The 13,946-nt window shown below is 47.0% G+C and overlaps 1 protein-coding gene across 1 annotated transcript; it reads right to left on the bottom strand.

Annotated features, from left to right (window-relative positions):
* Nucleotides 1–4,142: 4,142 nt before the first annotated feature.
* LOC133351036 (salivary glue protein Sgs-3-like) lies at nucleotides 4,143–10,130 on the bottom strand (the record flags this gene model as incomplete). The annotated part of the gene is made up of 2 exons (XM_061565922.1): nucleotides 4,143–5,100; nucleotides 10,090–10,130. Coding segments are annotated over 2 exons (999 nt in total), but the record flags the coding sequence as incomplete, so codon positions are not given.
* Between the last annotated feature and the right edge of the window lie 3,816 nt (nucleotides 10,131–13,946).

Genomic DNA, 13,946 nt, shown 5'->3' with positions numbered 1-13,946 from the left:
GTTGTAGATGGCGATGCTGTTGTGGTTGGCGATGTTGAAGATGTTGTTGAAGATATTGTTGAAGCTGTTGTTGGAAAAGTGGTTGTAGTTGGGGTATATGTTGTTTGTGACACTATTGTGGTTGGAGATATTGTTGTGATTATGTCGGTGTATTTGTGGTGGATTGTGAAGTTGATTGGGTGGTAGTATCCAATGTTGTAGTTGGTGTGGTTTTCTGCGGTGTGGTTGTTGTCAAATTTACAGTGGTTGTCTCTGTTGTCGGTATATTTGTGGTGGATTGTGAAGTTGATTGGGTGGAAGTTTGCAGTGTTGTGGTGGGTGTGGTTGTCTGCAGTGTGGTTGTTGTCAAATGTACAGTGGTTGCCTCCGTTGTTGTTGGCGTTTTTGTGGTGGCTTGTGAAGTTGTGGTAGGGGCTTGGGTGATTGCTTCTGTGATTCTGGTAGATTGTTCTGATGAAGTCGATAGTGTGGTGGCTTGATGTGTTGTGGTTGTCTGCGGTGTGGTTGTTGTCAAATGTACGGTGGTTGTGTCTGTTGTCGGTGTATTGTGGTTGTTTGTGAAGTTGATTGGGTGAGAGTTTCTTTTGTTGTGGTTGGCGTGGTAGTTTGCGGTGTGGTTGTTGTTAATTTTACAGTGTTGTCTCTGTGTTGTCGGTGTATTTGCGGTGGATTGTGAAGTTGTGGTAGGGGCTTGGGTGATTGCTTCTGTGATTCTGGTAGATTGTTCTGTTGAAGTCGATAGGGTGGTGACTTCCTTTGTTGTAGTTGCCTGCGGAGTGGTAGTTGTCAGTTCTGTAGTGGCTGTCTGTGTTGGAGGTGCAGTTGTGGTGGATTGTGTGGTTGAAGTCAATAGGGTGGTGACTTCCTTAGTTGTGGTTGCCTGCGGAGTGGTAGTTGTCAATTCTCTAGTGGCTGTTGCAGGTGCAGTTGTGGTGGATTGTGCTGTTGAAGTCGATAGGGTGGTGACTTCCTTTGTTGTGGTTGCCTGCGGAGTGGTAGATGTCAATTCTGTAGTGGCTGTTGTAGGTGCAGTTGTGGGGATTGTGCTGTTGAAGTTGATAGGGTGGTGACTTCCTTTGTTGTGGTTGCCTGGAGTGGTAGTTGTCAATTCTGAAGTGGCTGTTATGGTGCAGTTGTGGTGGATTGTGCTGTTGAAGTCGATAGGGTGGTGACTTCCTTTGTTGTGGTTGCCTGCGGAGTGGTAGTTGTCAATTCTGAAGTGGCTGTTGAGGTGCAGTTGTGGTGGATTGTGCTGTTGAAGTGATAGGGTGGTGACTTCCTTTGTTGTGGTTGCCTGCGGAGTGTAGTTGTCAATTCTGTAGTGGCTGTTGTAGGTGCAGTTGTGGTGGATTGTGCTGTTGAAGTGATAGGGTGGTGACTTCCTTTTTGTGGTTGCCTGGAGTGGTAGTTGTCAATTCTGAAGTGGCTGTTGCAGGTGCAGTTGTGGTGGATTGTGTTGAAGTCGATAGGGTGGTGACTTCCTTTGTTGTAGTTGCCTGCGGAGTGTAGTTGTCAATTCTGAAGTGGCTGTTGTAGGTGCAGTTGTGGTGGATTGTGCTGTTGAAGTCGATAGGGTGGTGACTTCCTTGTTGTAGTTCCTGCGGAGTGGTAGTTGTCAATTCTGTAGTGGCTGTTGTAGGTGCAGTTGTGGTGGATTGTGCTGTTGAAGTGATAGGGTGACTTCCTTTGTTGTGGTTGCCTGCGGAGTGGTAGTTGTCAATTCTAAGTGGCTGTTGTAGGTGCAGTTGTGGTGGATTGTGCTGTTGAAGTCGATAGGGTGGTGACTTCCTTTGTTGTGGTTGCCTGTGGAGTGGTAGATGTCAATTCTGTAGTGGCTGTTGTAGGTGCAGTTGTGGTGGATTGTGCTGTTGAAGTTGATAGGGTGGTGACTTCCTTTGTTGTAGTTGCCTGTGGAGTGTAGTTGTCAATTCTGAAGTGGCTGTTGTAGGTGCAGTTGTGGTGGATTGTGCTGTTGAAGTCGATGGTGGTGACTTCAGTGTTGGTTGCCTGGAGTGGTAGTTGTCAATTTGAAGTGGCTGTTGTAGGTGCAGTTGTGGTGGATTGTGCTGTTGAAGTCGATAGGTGGTGACTTCCTTTTGTGGTTGCCTGCGGAGTGGTAGTTGTCAATTCTGTAGTGGTGTTGTAGGTGCAGTTGTGGTGGATTGTGCTGTTGAAGTGATAGGGTGGTGACTTCCTTGTGTGTTGCCTGCGGAGTGTAGTTGTCAATTCTGAAGTGGATGTTGCAGGTGCAGTTGTGGTGGATTGTGCTGTTGAAGTCGATAGGGTGGTGACTTCCTTAGTTGTGGGTTGCCTGCGGAGTGGTCGTTGTCAATTCTGTAGTGGCTGTTGTAGTGCAGTTGTGGTGGATTTGTGCTGTTGAAGTCGATAGGGTGGTGACTTCCTTAGTTGTGGTTGCCTGCGGAGTGGTAGTTGTCAATTCTGTAGTGGCTGTTGTAGGTACAGTTGTGGTGGATTGTGCTGTTGAAGTTGATAGGGTGGGTGACTTCCTTTGTTGTGGTTGCCTGCGGAGGTGGTAGTTGTCAATTCTAAAAGTGGCTGTTGTAGGTGCAGGTTGTGGTGGATTTGTGCTGTTGAAGTCGATAGGGTGGTGACTTCCTTTGTTGTGGTTGCCTGCAGAGTGGTAGATGTCAATTCGGTAGTGGCTGTTGTAGGTGCAGTTGTGGTGGATTGTGCTGTTGAAGTCGATAGGGTGGTGACTTCCTTTGTTGTGGTTGCCTGCGGAGTGGTCGTTGTCAATTCTGTAGTGGCTGTTGTAGGTTGCAGTTGTGGTGGATTGTGCTGTTGAAGTTGATAGGGTGGTGACTTCCTTAGTTGTGGTTGCCTGCGCAGTGGTAGTTGTCAATTGTGAAGTGGCTGTTGTAGGTGCAGTTGTGGTGGATGGTGCTGTTGAAGTCGATATGGTGGTGACTTCCTTTGTTGTAGTTGCCTGTGGAGTGGTAGTTGTCAATTCTGAAGTGGCTGTTGTAGGTGCAGTTGATGTGGATTGTGCTGTTGAAGGTCGATAGGGTGGTGACTTCCTTTGTTGTGGTTGCCTGTGGAGTGGTAGTTGTTAATTCTGAAGTGGCTGTTGTACGTGCAGTTGTGGTGGATTGTGCTGTTGAAGTCGATAGGGTGGTGACTTCCTTTGTTGTGGTTGCCTGCGGAGTGGTCGTTGTCAATTCTGTAGTGGCTGTTGTAGGTGCAATTGATGTGGATTGTGCTGTTGAAATTGATAGGGTGGTGACTTCCTTTGTTGTGGTTGCCTGCGGAGTGGTAGTTGTCAATTCTGAAGTGGCTGTTGTAGGTGCAGTTGTGGTGGATTGTGCTGTTGAAGTCGATAGGGTGGTGACTTCCTTTGTTGTGGTTGCCTGTGGAGTGGTAGATGTCAATTCTGTAGTGGCTGTTGTAGGTGCAGTTGTGGTGGATTGGGCTGTTGAAGTCGATAGGGTGGTGACTTCCTTTGTTGTGGTTGCCTGCGGAGTGGTAGATGTCAATTCTGTAGTGGTTGTTGTAGGTGCAGTTGTGGTGGATTGTGCTGTTGAAGTTGATAGGGTGGTGACTTCTTTTGTTGTGGTTGCCTGCGGAGTCGTAGTTGTCAATTCTGTAGTGGCTGTTGTAGGTGCAGTTGTGGTGGATTGTGCTCTTGAAGTTGATAGGGTGGTGACTTCCTTTGTTGTAGTTGCCTGTGGAGTTATAGTTGTCAATTTTGAAGTGGGTGTTGTAGGTGCAGTTGTGGTGGATTGTGCTGTTGAAGTCAATATGGTGGTGACTTCCTGTGTTGTAGTTGCCTGTGGAGTGGTAGTTGTCAATTCTGAAGTGGCTGTTGTAGGTGCAGTTGTGTAGGATTGTGCTGTTGAAGTTGATAGGGTGGTGACTTCCTTTGTTGTGGTTGCCTGCGGAGTGGTCGTTGTCAATTCTGTAGTGGCTGTTGTAGGTGCAGTTGATGTGGATTGTGCTGTTGAAGTTGATAGGGTGGTGACTTCCTTTGTTGTGGTTGCCTGCGGAGTGGTAGTTGTCAATTCTGAAGTGGCTGTTGTAGGTGCAGTTGTGGTGGATTGTGCTGTTGAAGTTGATAGCGTGGTGACTATCTTTGTTGTGGTTGCCTGCGGAGTGGTATATGTCAATTCTGAAGTGGCTGTTGTAGGTGCAGTTGTGGTGGATTGTGTTGTTGAAGTCGATAGGGTGGTGACTTCCTTTGTTGTAGTTGTCTTTGGAGTTGTAGTTTTCAATTCTGAAGTTGCTGTTGTAGGTGCAGTTGTGGTGGATTGTGCTGTTGAAGTTGATAGGGTGGTGACTTCCTTTGTTGTAGTTGCCTGTGGAGTTGTAGTTGTCAATTCTGAAGTGGCTGTTGTCGGTGCAGTTGTGGTGGATTGTGGTGTTGAAGTTGATAGGGTGGTGACTTCCTTTGTTGTGGTTGCCTGCGGAGTGGTAGTTGTCAATTCTGTAGTGGCTGTTGTAGGTGCAGTTGTGGTGGATTGTGCTGTTGAAGTTGATAGGGTGGTGACTTCCTTTGTTGTGGTTGCCTGCGGAGTGGTAGTTGTCAATTCTGAAGTGGCTGTTGTAGGTGCAGTTGTGGTGGATTGTGTTGTTGAAGTCAATAGGGTGGTGACTTCCTTTGTTGTGGTTGCCTGCGGAGTGATAGTTGTCAATTCTGAAGTGGCTGTTGTAGGTGCAGTTGTGGTGGATTGTGCTGTTGAAGTCGATAGGGTGGTGACTTCCTTTGTCGTGGTTGCCTGCAGAGTGGTAGATGTCAATTCGGTAGTGGCTGTTGTAGGTGCAGTTGTGGTGGATTGTGCTGTTGAAGTCGATAGGGTGGTGACTTCCTTTGTTGTGGTTGCCTGCGGAGTGGTCGTTGTCAATTCTGTAGTGGCTGTTGTAGGTGCAGTTGTGGTGGATTGTGCTGTTGAAGTTGATAGGGTGGTGACTTCCTTAGTTGTGGTTGCCTGCGCAGTGGTAGTTGTCAATTGTGAAGTGGCTGTTGTAGGTGCAGTTGTGGTGGATTGTGCTGTTGAAGTCGATATGGTGGTGACTTCCTTTGTTGTAGTTGCCTGTGGAGTGGTAGTTGTCAATTCTGAAGTGGCTGTTGTAGGTGCAGTTGATGTGGATTGTGCTGTTGAAGTCGATAGGGTGGTGACTTCCTTTGTTGTGGTTGCCTGTGGAGTGGTAGTTGTTAATTCTGAAGTGGCTGTTGTACGTGCAGTTGTGGTGGATTGTGCTGTTGAAGTCGATAGGGTGGTGACTTCCTTTGTTGTGGTTGCCTGCGGAGTGGTCGTTGTCAATTCTGTAGTGGCTGTTGTAGGTGCAATTGATGTGGATTGTGCTGTTGAAATTGATAGGGTGGTGACTTCCTTTGTTGTGGTTGCCTGCGGAGTGGTAGTTGTCAATTCTGAAGTGGCTGTTGTAGGTGCAGTTGTGGTGGATTGTGCTGTTGAAGTCGATAGGGTGGTGACTTCCTTTGTTGTGGTTGCCTGTGGAGTGGTAGATGTCAATTCTGTAGTGGCTGTTGTAGGTGCAGTTGTGGTGGATTGGGCTGTTGAAGTCGATAGGGTGGTGACTTCCTTTGTTGTGGTTGCCTGCGGAGTGGTAGATGTCAATTCTGTAGTGGTTGTTGTAGGTGCAGTTGTGGTGGATTGTGCTGTTGAAGTTGATAGGGTGGTGACTTCTTTTGTTGTGGTTGCCTGCGGAGTCGTAGTTGTCAATTCTGTAGTGGCTGTTGTAGGTGCAGTTGTGGTGGATTGTGCTCTTGAAGTTGATAGGGTGGTGACTTCCTTTGTTGTAGTTGCCTGTGGAGTTATAGTTGTCAATTTTGAAGTGGGTGTTGTAGGTGCAGTTGTGGTGGATTGTGCTGTTGAAGTCAATATGGTGGTGACTTCCTGTGTTGTAGTTGCCTGTGGAGTGGTAGTTGTCAATTCTGAAGTGGCTGTTGTAGGTGCAGTTGTGTAGGATTGTGCTGTTGAAGTTGATAGGGTGGTGACTTCCTTTGTTGTGGTTGCCTGCGGAGTGGTCGTTGTCAATTCTGTAGTGGCTGTTGTAGGTGCAGTTGATGTGGATTGTGCTGTTGAAGTTGATAGGGTGGTGACTTCCTTTGTTGTGGTTGCCTGCGGAGTGGTAGTTGTCAATTCTGAAGTGGCTGTTGTAGGTGCAGTTGTGGTGGATTGTGCTGTTGAAGTTGATAGCGTGGTGACTATCTTTGTTGTGGTTGCCTGCGGAGTGGTATATGTCAATTCTGAAGTGGCTGTTGTAGGTGCAGTTGTGGTGGATTGTGTTGTTGAAGTCGATAGGGTGGTGACTTCCTTTGTTGTAGTTGTCTTTGGAGTTGTAGTTTTCAATTCTGAAGTTGCTGTTGTAGGTGCAGTTGTGGTGGATTGTGCTGTTGAAGTTGATAGGGTGGTGACTTCCTTTGTTGTAGTTGCCTGTGGAGTTGTAGTTGTCAATTCTGAAGTGGCTGTTGTCGGTGCAGTTGTGGTGGATTGTGGTGTTGAAGTTGATAGGGTGGTGACTTCCTTTGTTGTGGTTGCCTGCGGAGTGGTAGTTGTCAATTCTGTAGTGGCTGTTGTAGGTGCAGTTGTGGTGGATTGTGCTGTTGAAGTTGATAGGGTGGTGACTTCCTTTGTTGTGGTTGCCTGCGGAGTGGTAGTTGTCAATTCTGAAGTGGCTGTTGTAGGTGCAGTTGTGGTGGATTGTGTTGTTGAAGTCAATAGGGTGGTGACTTCCTTTGTTGTGGTTGCCTGCGGAGTGATAGTTGTCAATTCTGAAGTGGCTGTTGTAGGTGCAGTTGTGGTGGATTGTGCTGTTGAAGTTGATAGGGTGGTGACTTCCTTTGTCGTGATTGCCTGCGGAGTGGTAGTTGTCAATTCTGTAGTTGCTATTGTAGGTGCAGTTGTGGTGGATTGTGCTGTTGAAGTTGATAGGGTAGTGACTTCCTTTGTTGTAGTTGCCTGTGGAGTTGTAGTTGTCAATTCTGAAGTTGCTGTTGTAGGTGCAGTTGTGGTGGATTGTGCTGTTAAAGTCGATAGGGTGGTGACTTCCTTTGTTGTAGTTGCCTGTGGAGTTGTAGTTGTCAATTCTGAAGTGGCTGTTGTAGGTGCAGTTATGGTGGATTGTGCAGTTGAAGTTGATAGGGTGGTGACTTCCTTTGTTGTAGTTGCCTGTGGAGTTGTAGTTGTCAATTCTGAAGTGGCTGTTGTAGGTGCAGTTGAGGTGGATTGTGCTGTTGAAGTCGATAGGATGGTGACTTCCTTTGTTGTGGTTGCCTGAGGAGTGGTAGTTGTCAATTCTGAAGTGGCTGTTGTAGGTGCAGTTGTGGTGGATTGTGCTGTTGAAGTCGATAGGGTGCTGACTTCCTTTGTTGTAGTTGCCTGTGGAGTTGTAATTGTCAATTTTGAAGTGGGTGTTGTAGGTGCAGTTGTGGTGGATTGTGCTGTTGAAGTCGATAGGGTGGTGACTTCCTCAGTTGTGGTTGCCTGTGGAGTGGTAGTTGTCAATTCTGAAGTGGCTGTTGTAAGTGGGGTTGTGGTGGATTGTGCTGTTGAAGTCGATAGGGTGGTGACTTCCTTTGTTGTGGTTTCCTGCGGAGTGGTAGATGTCAATTCTGTTGTGGCTATTGTAGTTGCAGTTGTGGTGGATTGTGCAGTTGAAGTCGATAGGGTGGTGACTTCCTTTGTTGTGGTTGCCTGTGGAGTTGTAGTTGTCAATTCTGTAGTGACTGTCTGTGTTGTAGGTGCAGTTTTGGAGGATTGTGCTGTTGAAGTCGATAGGGTAGTGACTTCCTCAGTTGTGGTTGCCTGTGGAGTGGTAGTTGTCAATTCTGAAGTGGCTGTTGTAAGTGGGGTTGTGGTGGATTGTGCTGTTGAAGTCGATAGGGTGGTGACTTCCTTTGTTGTGGTTTCCTGCGGAGTGGTAGATGTCAATTCTGTTGTGGCTATTGTAGTTGCAGTTGTGGTGGATTGTGCTGTTGAAGTCGATAGGGTGGTGACTTCCTTTGTTGTGGTTGCCTGTGGAGTTGTAGTTGTCAATTCTGTAGTGGCTGTCTGTGTTGTAGGTGCAGTTTTGGTGGATTGTTCTGTTGAAGTTGAAAGGGTGGTGACTTCCTTTGTTGTGGTTGCCTGTGGCGTGGTAGTTGTCAATTCTGTAGTGGCTGTCTGTGTTGTAGGTGCACTTGTGGTAGATTGTTCTGTTGAAGTTGAAAGGGTGGTGACTTCCTTTGTTGTGGTTGCCTGTGGAATGGTAGTTGTTAATTCTGTAGTGGCTCTTTGTGTTGTAGGTGCAGTTGTTGTGGATTGTGCTGTTGAAGTTAATAGGGTTGTGACTTCCTTTGTTGTGGTTGCCTGCGGAGTGGTAGTTGTCAATTCTGAAGTGGCTGTTGTAGGTGCAGTTGTGGTGGATTGTGCTGTTGAAGTTGATAGGGTGGTGACTTCCTTTGTTGTGGTTGCCTGCAGAGTGGTAGTTGTCAATTCTGTAGTGGCTGTCTGTGTTGTAGGTGCAGTTGTGGTGGATTGTTCTGTTGAAGTTGATAGGGTGGTGACTTCCTTTGTTGTAGTTTCCTGCGGAGTGGTTGATGTCAATTCTGTAGTGGCTGTCTGTGTTGTTGGTGCAGTTGTGGTGGATTGTTCTGTTGATGTCGATAGGGTGGTGACTTCCTTTGTTGTAGTTGCCTGCGGAGTGGTAGTTGTCAATTCTGTAGTGGCTGTTGTAGGTGCAGTTGTGTTGGATTGTTTAGTTGAAGTTGATAGGGTGGTGACTTCCTTTGTTGTGGTTGCCTGCAGAGTGGTAGTTGTCAATTCTGTAGTGGTTGTCTGTGTTGTTGGTGCAGTTGTGGTGGATTGTTCTGTTGATGTCAATAGTGTGGTGACTTCCTTTGTTGTAGTTGCCTGCGGAGTGGTAGTTGTCAATTCTGAAGTGGCTGTTGTAGGGGCAGTTGTGGTGGATTGTTCTGTTGAAGTTGATAGGGTGGCGCCTTCCTTTGTTGTGGTTGCCTGCGGAGTGGTAGTTGTTAATTCTGTAGTGGCTGTCTGTGTTGTAGGTGCAGTTGTTGTGAATTGTGCTGTTGAAGTTGATAGGGTTGTGACTTCCTTTGTTGCGGTTGCCTGTGGAGTGGTAGTTGTCAATTCTGAAGTGGCTGTTGTAGGTGCAGTTGTGGTGGATTGTTCTGTTGAAGTTGATAGGGTGGTGACTTCCTTTGTTGTGGTTGCCTGCGGAGTGGTAGTTGTCAATTCTGTAGTGGCTGTCTGTGTTGGAGGTGCAGTTGTGGTGGATTGTTCTGTTGAAGTTGATAGGGTGGTGACTTCCTTTATTGTAGTTGCCTGCGGAGTGGTAGTTGTCAATTCTGAAGTGGCTGTTGTAGGTGCAGTTGTGGTGGATTGTTCTGTTGAAGTTGATAGGGTGGTGACTTCCTTTGTTGTGGTTGCCTGCGGAGTGGTAGTTGTCAATTCTGTAGTTGCTGTCTGTGTTGTAGGTGCAGTTGTGGTGGATTGTTCTGTTGAATTTGATAGTGTGGTGACTTCCTTTGTTGTGGTTGCCTGCGGAGTTGTAGTTGTCAATTCTGTAGTGGCTGTCTGTGTTGTTGGTGCAGTTGTGGTGGATTTTTCTGTTGAAGTTAAAAGGGTGGTGACTTCCTTTGTTGTGGTTGCCTGTGGTGTGGTAGTTGTCAATTCTGTAGTGGCTGTCTGTGTTGTAGGTGCAGTTGTGGTGGATTGTTCTGTTGAAGTTGATAGGGTGGTGACTTCCTTTGTTGTGGTTGCCTGCGGAGTGGTTGATGTCAATTCTGTAGTGGCTGTCTGTGTTGTTGATGCAGTTGTGGTGGATTGTTCTGTTGATGTCGATAGGGTGGTGACTTCCTTTGTTGTAGTTGCCTGCGGAGTGGTAGTTGTCAATTCTGTAGTGGCTGTTGTAGGTGCAGTTGTGGTGGATTGTTCTGTTGAAGTTGATAGGGTGGTCACTTCCTTTGTTGTGGTTGCCTGCGGAGTGGTAGTTGTCAATTCTGTATTGGCTGTCTGTGTTGTTGGTGCAGTTGTGGTGGATTGTTCTGTTGATGTCAATAGGGTGGTGACTTCCTTTATTGTAGTTGCCTGCGGAGTGGTAGTTGTCAATTCTGTAGTGGCTGTTGTAGGTGCAGTTGTGGTGGATTGTTCTGTTGAAGTTGATAGGGTGGTCACTTCCTTTGTTGTGGTTGCCTGTGGAGTGGTAGTTGTCAATTCTGTATTGGCTGTCTGTGTTGTTGGTGCAGTTGTGGTGGATTGTTCTGTTGATGTCAATAGGGTGGTGACTTCCTTTGTTGTAGTTGCCTGCGGAGTGGTAGTTGTCAATTCTGAAGTGGCTGTTGTAGGGGCAGTTGTGGTGGATTGTTCTGTTGAAGTTGATAGGGTGGCGCCTTCCTTTGTTGTGGTTGCCTGCGGAGTGGTAGTTGTTAATTCTGTAGTGGCTGTCTGTGTTGTAGGTGCAGTTGTTGTGGATTGTGCTGTTGAAGTTGATATGGTTGTGACTTCCTTTGTTGTGGTTGCCTGCGGAGTGGTAGTTGTCAATTCTGAAGTGGCTGTTGTAGGTGCAGTTGTGGTGGATTGTTCTGTTGAAGTTGATAGGGTGGTGACTTCCTTTGTTGTGGTTGCCTGCGGAGTGGTAGTTGTCAATTCTGTAGTGGCTGTCTGTGTTGGAGGTGCAGTTGTGGTGGATTGTTCTGTTGAAGTTGATAGGGTGGTGACGTCCTTTGTTGTGGTTGCCTGCGGAGTTTTAGTTATCAATTCTGTAATGGCTGTCTGTGTTGTTGGTGCAGTTGTGGTGGATTGTTCTGTTGAAGTTGATAGGGTGGTGACTTCCTTTGTTGTGGTTGCCTGCGGAGTGGTTGATGTCAATTCTGTAGTGGCTGTTGTAGGTGCAGTTGTGGTGGATTGTTCTGTTGACGTTGATGGGGTGGTGACTTCTTTTGTTGTGGTTTCCTGCGGAGTGGTAGTTGTCAATTCTGTAGTGGCTGTCTGTGTTGTTGGTGCAGTTGTGGTGGATTGTTCTGTTGATGTCAATAGGGTGGTGACTTCCTTTGTTGTAGTTGCCTGCGGAGTGGTAGTTGTCAATTCTGAATTGGCTGTTGTAGGTGCAGTTGTGGTGGATTGTTCTGTTGATGTCAATAGAGTGGTGACTTCCTTTGTTGTGGTTGCCTGCGGAGTGGTAGTTGTCAATTCTGTAGTGGCTGTCTGTGTTGTAGGTGCAGTTGTGGTGGATTGTTCTGTTGAATTTGATAGTGTAGTGACTTCCTTTGTTGTGGTTGCCTGCGGAGTTGTAGTTGTCAATTCTGTAGTGGCTGTCTGTGTTGTAGGTGCAGTTGTGGTGGATTGTTCTGTTGAAGTTAAAAGGGTGGAGACTTCCTTTGTTGTGGTTGCCTTAGGAGTGGTTGATGTCAATTCTGTAGTGGCTGTCTGTGTTGTTGATGCAATTGTGGTGGATTGTTCTGTTGATGTCGATAGGGTGGTGACTTCCTTTGTTGTAGTTGCCTGCGGAATGGTAGTTGTCAGTTCTGTAGTGGCTGTTGTAGGTGCAGTTGTGGTGGATTGTTCTGTTGACGTTGATGGGGTGGTGACTTCCTTTGTTGTGGTTTCCTGCGGAGTGGTAGTTGTCAATTCTGTAGTGGCTGTCTGTGTTGTTGGTGCAGTTGTGGTGGATTGTTCTGTTGATGTCAATAGGGTGGTGACTTCCTTTGTTGTAGTTGCCTGCGGAGTGATAGTTGTCAATTCTGAATTGGCTGTTGTAGGTGCAGTTGTGGTGGATTGTTCTGTTGAAGTTGATAGGGTGGTGACTTCCTTTGTTGTAGTTGCCTGCGGAGTGGTAGTTGTCAATTCTGTAGTGGCTGTCTGTGTTGTAGGTGCAGTTGTGGTGGATTGTTCTGTTGAATTTGATAGTGTAGTGACTTCCTTTGTTGTGGTTGCCTGCGGAGTTGTGGTTGTCAATTCTGTAGTGGCTGTCTGTGTTGTAGGTGCAGTTGTGGTGGATTGTTCTGTTGAAGTTAAAAGGGTGGAGACTTCCTTTGTTGTGGTTGCCTGTAGTGTGGTAGTTGTCAATTCTGTAGTGGCTGTCTGTGTTGTAGGTGCAGTTGTGGTGGATTGTTCTGTTGAAGTTGATAGGGTGGTGACTTCCTCTGTTGTGGTTGCCTGCAGAGTGGTAGTTGTCAATTCTGTAGTGGCTGTCTGTGTTGTTGATGCAGTTGTGGTGGATTGTTCTGTTGATGTCGATAGGGTGGTGACTTCCTTTGTTGTAGTTGCCTGCGGAGTGATAGTTGTCAATTCTGAAGTGGCTGTTGTAGGGGCAGTTGTGGTGGATTGTTCTGTTGAAGTTGATAGGGTGGCGCCTTCCTTTGTTGTGGTTGCCTGCGCAGTGGTAGTTGTTAATTCTGTAGTGGCTGTCTGTGTTGTAGGTGCAGTTGTTGTGGATTGTGCTGTTGAAGTTGATAGGGTTGTGACTTCCTTTGTTGTGGTTGCCTGCGGAGTGGTTGTTGTCAATTCTGAAGTGGCTGTTGTAGGTGCAGTTGTGGTGGATTGTTCTGTTGAAGTTGATAGGGTGGTGACTTCCTTTGTTGTGGTTGCCTGCGGAGTGGTAGTTGTCAATTCTGTAGTGGCTGTCTGTGTTGTAGGTGCAGTTGTGGTGGATTGTTCTGTTGATGTCAATAGGGTGGTGACTTCCTTTATTGTAGTTGCCTGCGGAGTGGTAGTTGTCAATTCTGTAGTGGCTGTTGTAGGTGCAGTTGTGGTGGATTGTTCTGTTGAAGTTGATAGGGTGGTCACTTCCTTTGTTGTGGTTGCCTTAGGAGTGGTTGATGTCAATTCTGTAGTGGCTGTCTGTGTTGTAGGTGCAGTTGTGGTGGATTGTTCTGTTGAAGTTAAAAGGGTGGAGACTTCCTTTGTTGTGGTTGCCTTAGGAGTGGTTGATGTCAATTCTGTAGTGGCTGTCTGTGTTGTTGATGCAATTGTGGTGGATTGTTCTGTTGATGTCGATAGGGTGGTGACTTCCTTTGTTGTAGTTGCCTGCGGAATGGTAGTTGTCAGTTCTGTAGTGGCTGTTGTAGGTGCAGTTGTGGTGGATTGTTCTGTTGACGTTGATGGGGTGGTGACTTCCTTTGTTGTGGTTTCCTGCGGAGTGGTAGTTGTCAATTCTGTAGTGGCTGTCTGTGTTGTTGGTGCAGTTGTGGTGGATTGTTCTGTTGATGTCAATAGGGTGGTGACTTCCTTTGTTGTAGTTGCCTGCGGAGTGATAGTTGTCAATTCTGAATTGGCTGTTGTAGGTGCAGTTGTGGTGGATTGTTCTGTTGAAGTTGATAGGGTGGTGACTTCCTTTGTTGTAGTTGCCTGCGGAGTGGTAGTTGTCAATTCTGTAGTGGCTGTCTGTGTTGTAGGTGCAGTTGTGGTGGATTGTTCTGTTGAATTTGATAGTGTAGTGACTTCCTTTGTTGTGGTTGCCTGCGGAGTTGTGGTTGTCAATTCTGTAGTGGCTGTCTGTGTTGTAGGTGCAGTTGTGGTGGATTGTTCTGTTGAAGTTAAAAGGGTGGAGACTTCCTTTGTTGTGGTTGCCTGTAGTGTGGTAGTTGTCAATTCTGTAGTGGCTGTCTGTGTTGTAGGTGCAGTTGTGGTGGATTGTTCTGTTGAAGTTGATAGGGTGGTGACTTCCTCTGTTGTGGTTGCCTGCAGAGTGGTAGTTGTCAATTCTGTAGTGGCTGTCTGTGTTGTTGATGCAGTTGTGGTGGATTGTTCTGTTGATGTCGATAGGGTGGTGACTTCCTTTGTTGTAGTTGCCTGCGGAGTGATAGTTGTCAATTCTGAAGTGGCTGTTGTAGGGGCAGTTGTGGTGGATTGTTCTGTTGAAGTTGATAGGGTGGCGCCTTCCTTTGTTGTGGTTGCCTGCGCAGTGGTAGTTGTTAATTCTGTAGTGGCTGTCTGTGTTGTAGGTGCAGTTGTTGTGGATTGTGCTGT

This window comes from Lethenteron reissneri, chromosome 36 (assembly GCF_015708825.2).
Source record: "Lethenteron reissneri isolate LAM-NWPU_2019-01 chromosome 36, ASM1570882v1, whole genome shotgun sequence".
In the NCBI taxonomy this organism is placed as follows: domain Eukaryota; kingdom Metazoa; phylum Chordata; class Hyperoartia; order Petromyzontiformes; family Petromyzontidae; genus Lethenteron; species Lethenteron reissneri.
This window is presented reverse-complemented; position numbering and strand designations above follow the sequence as displayed.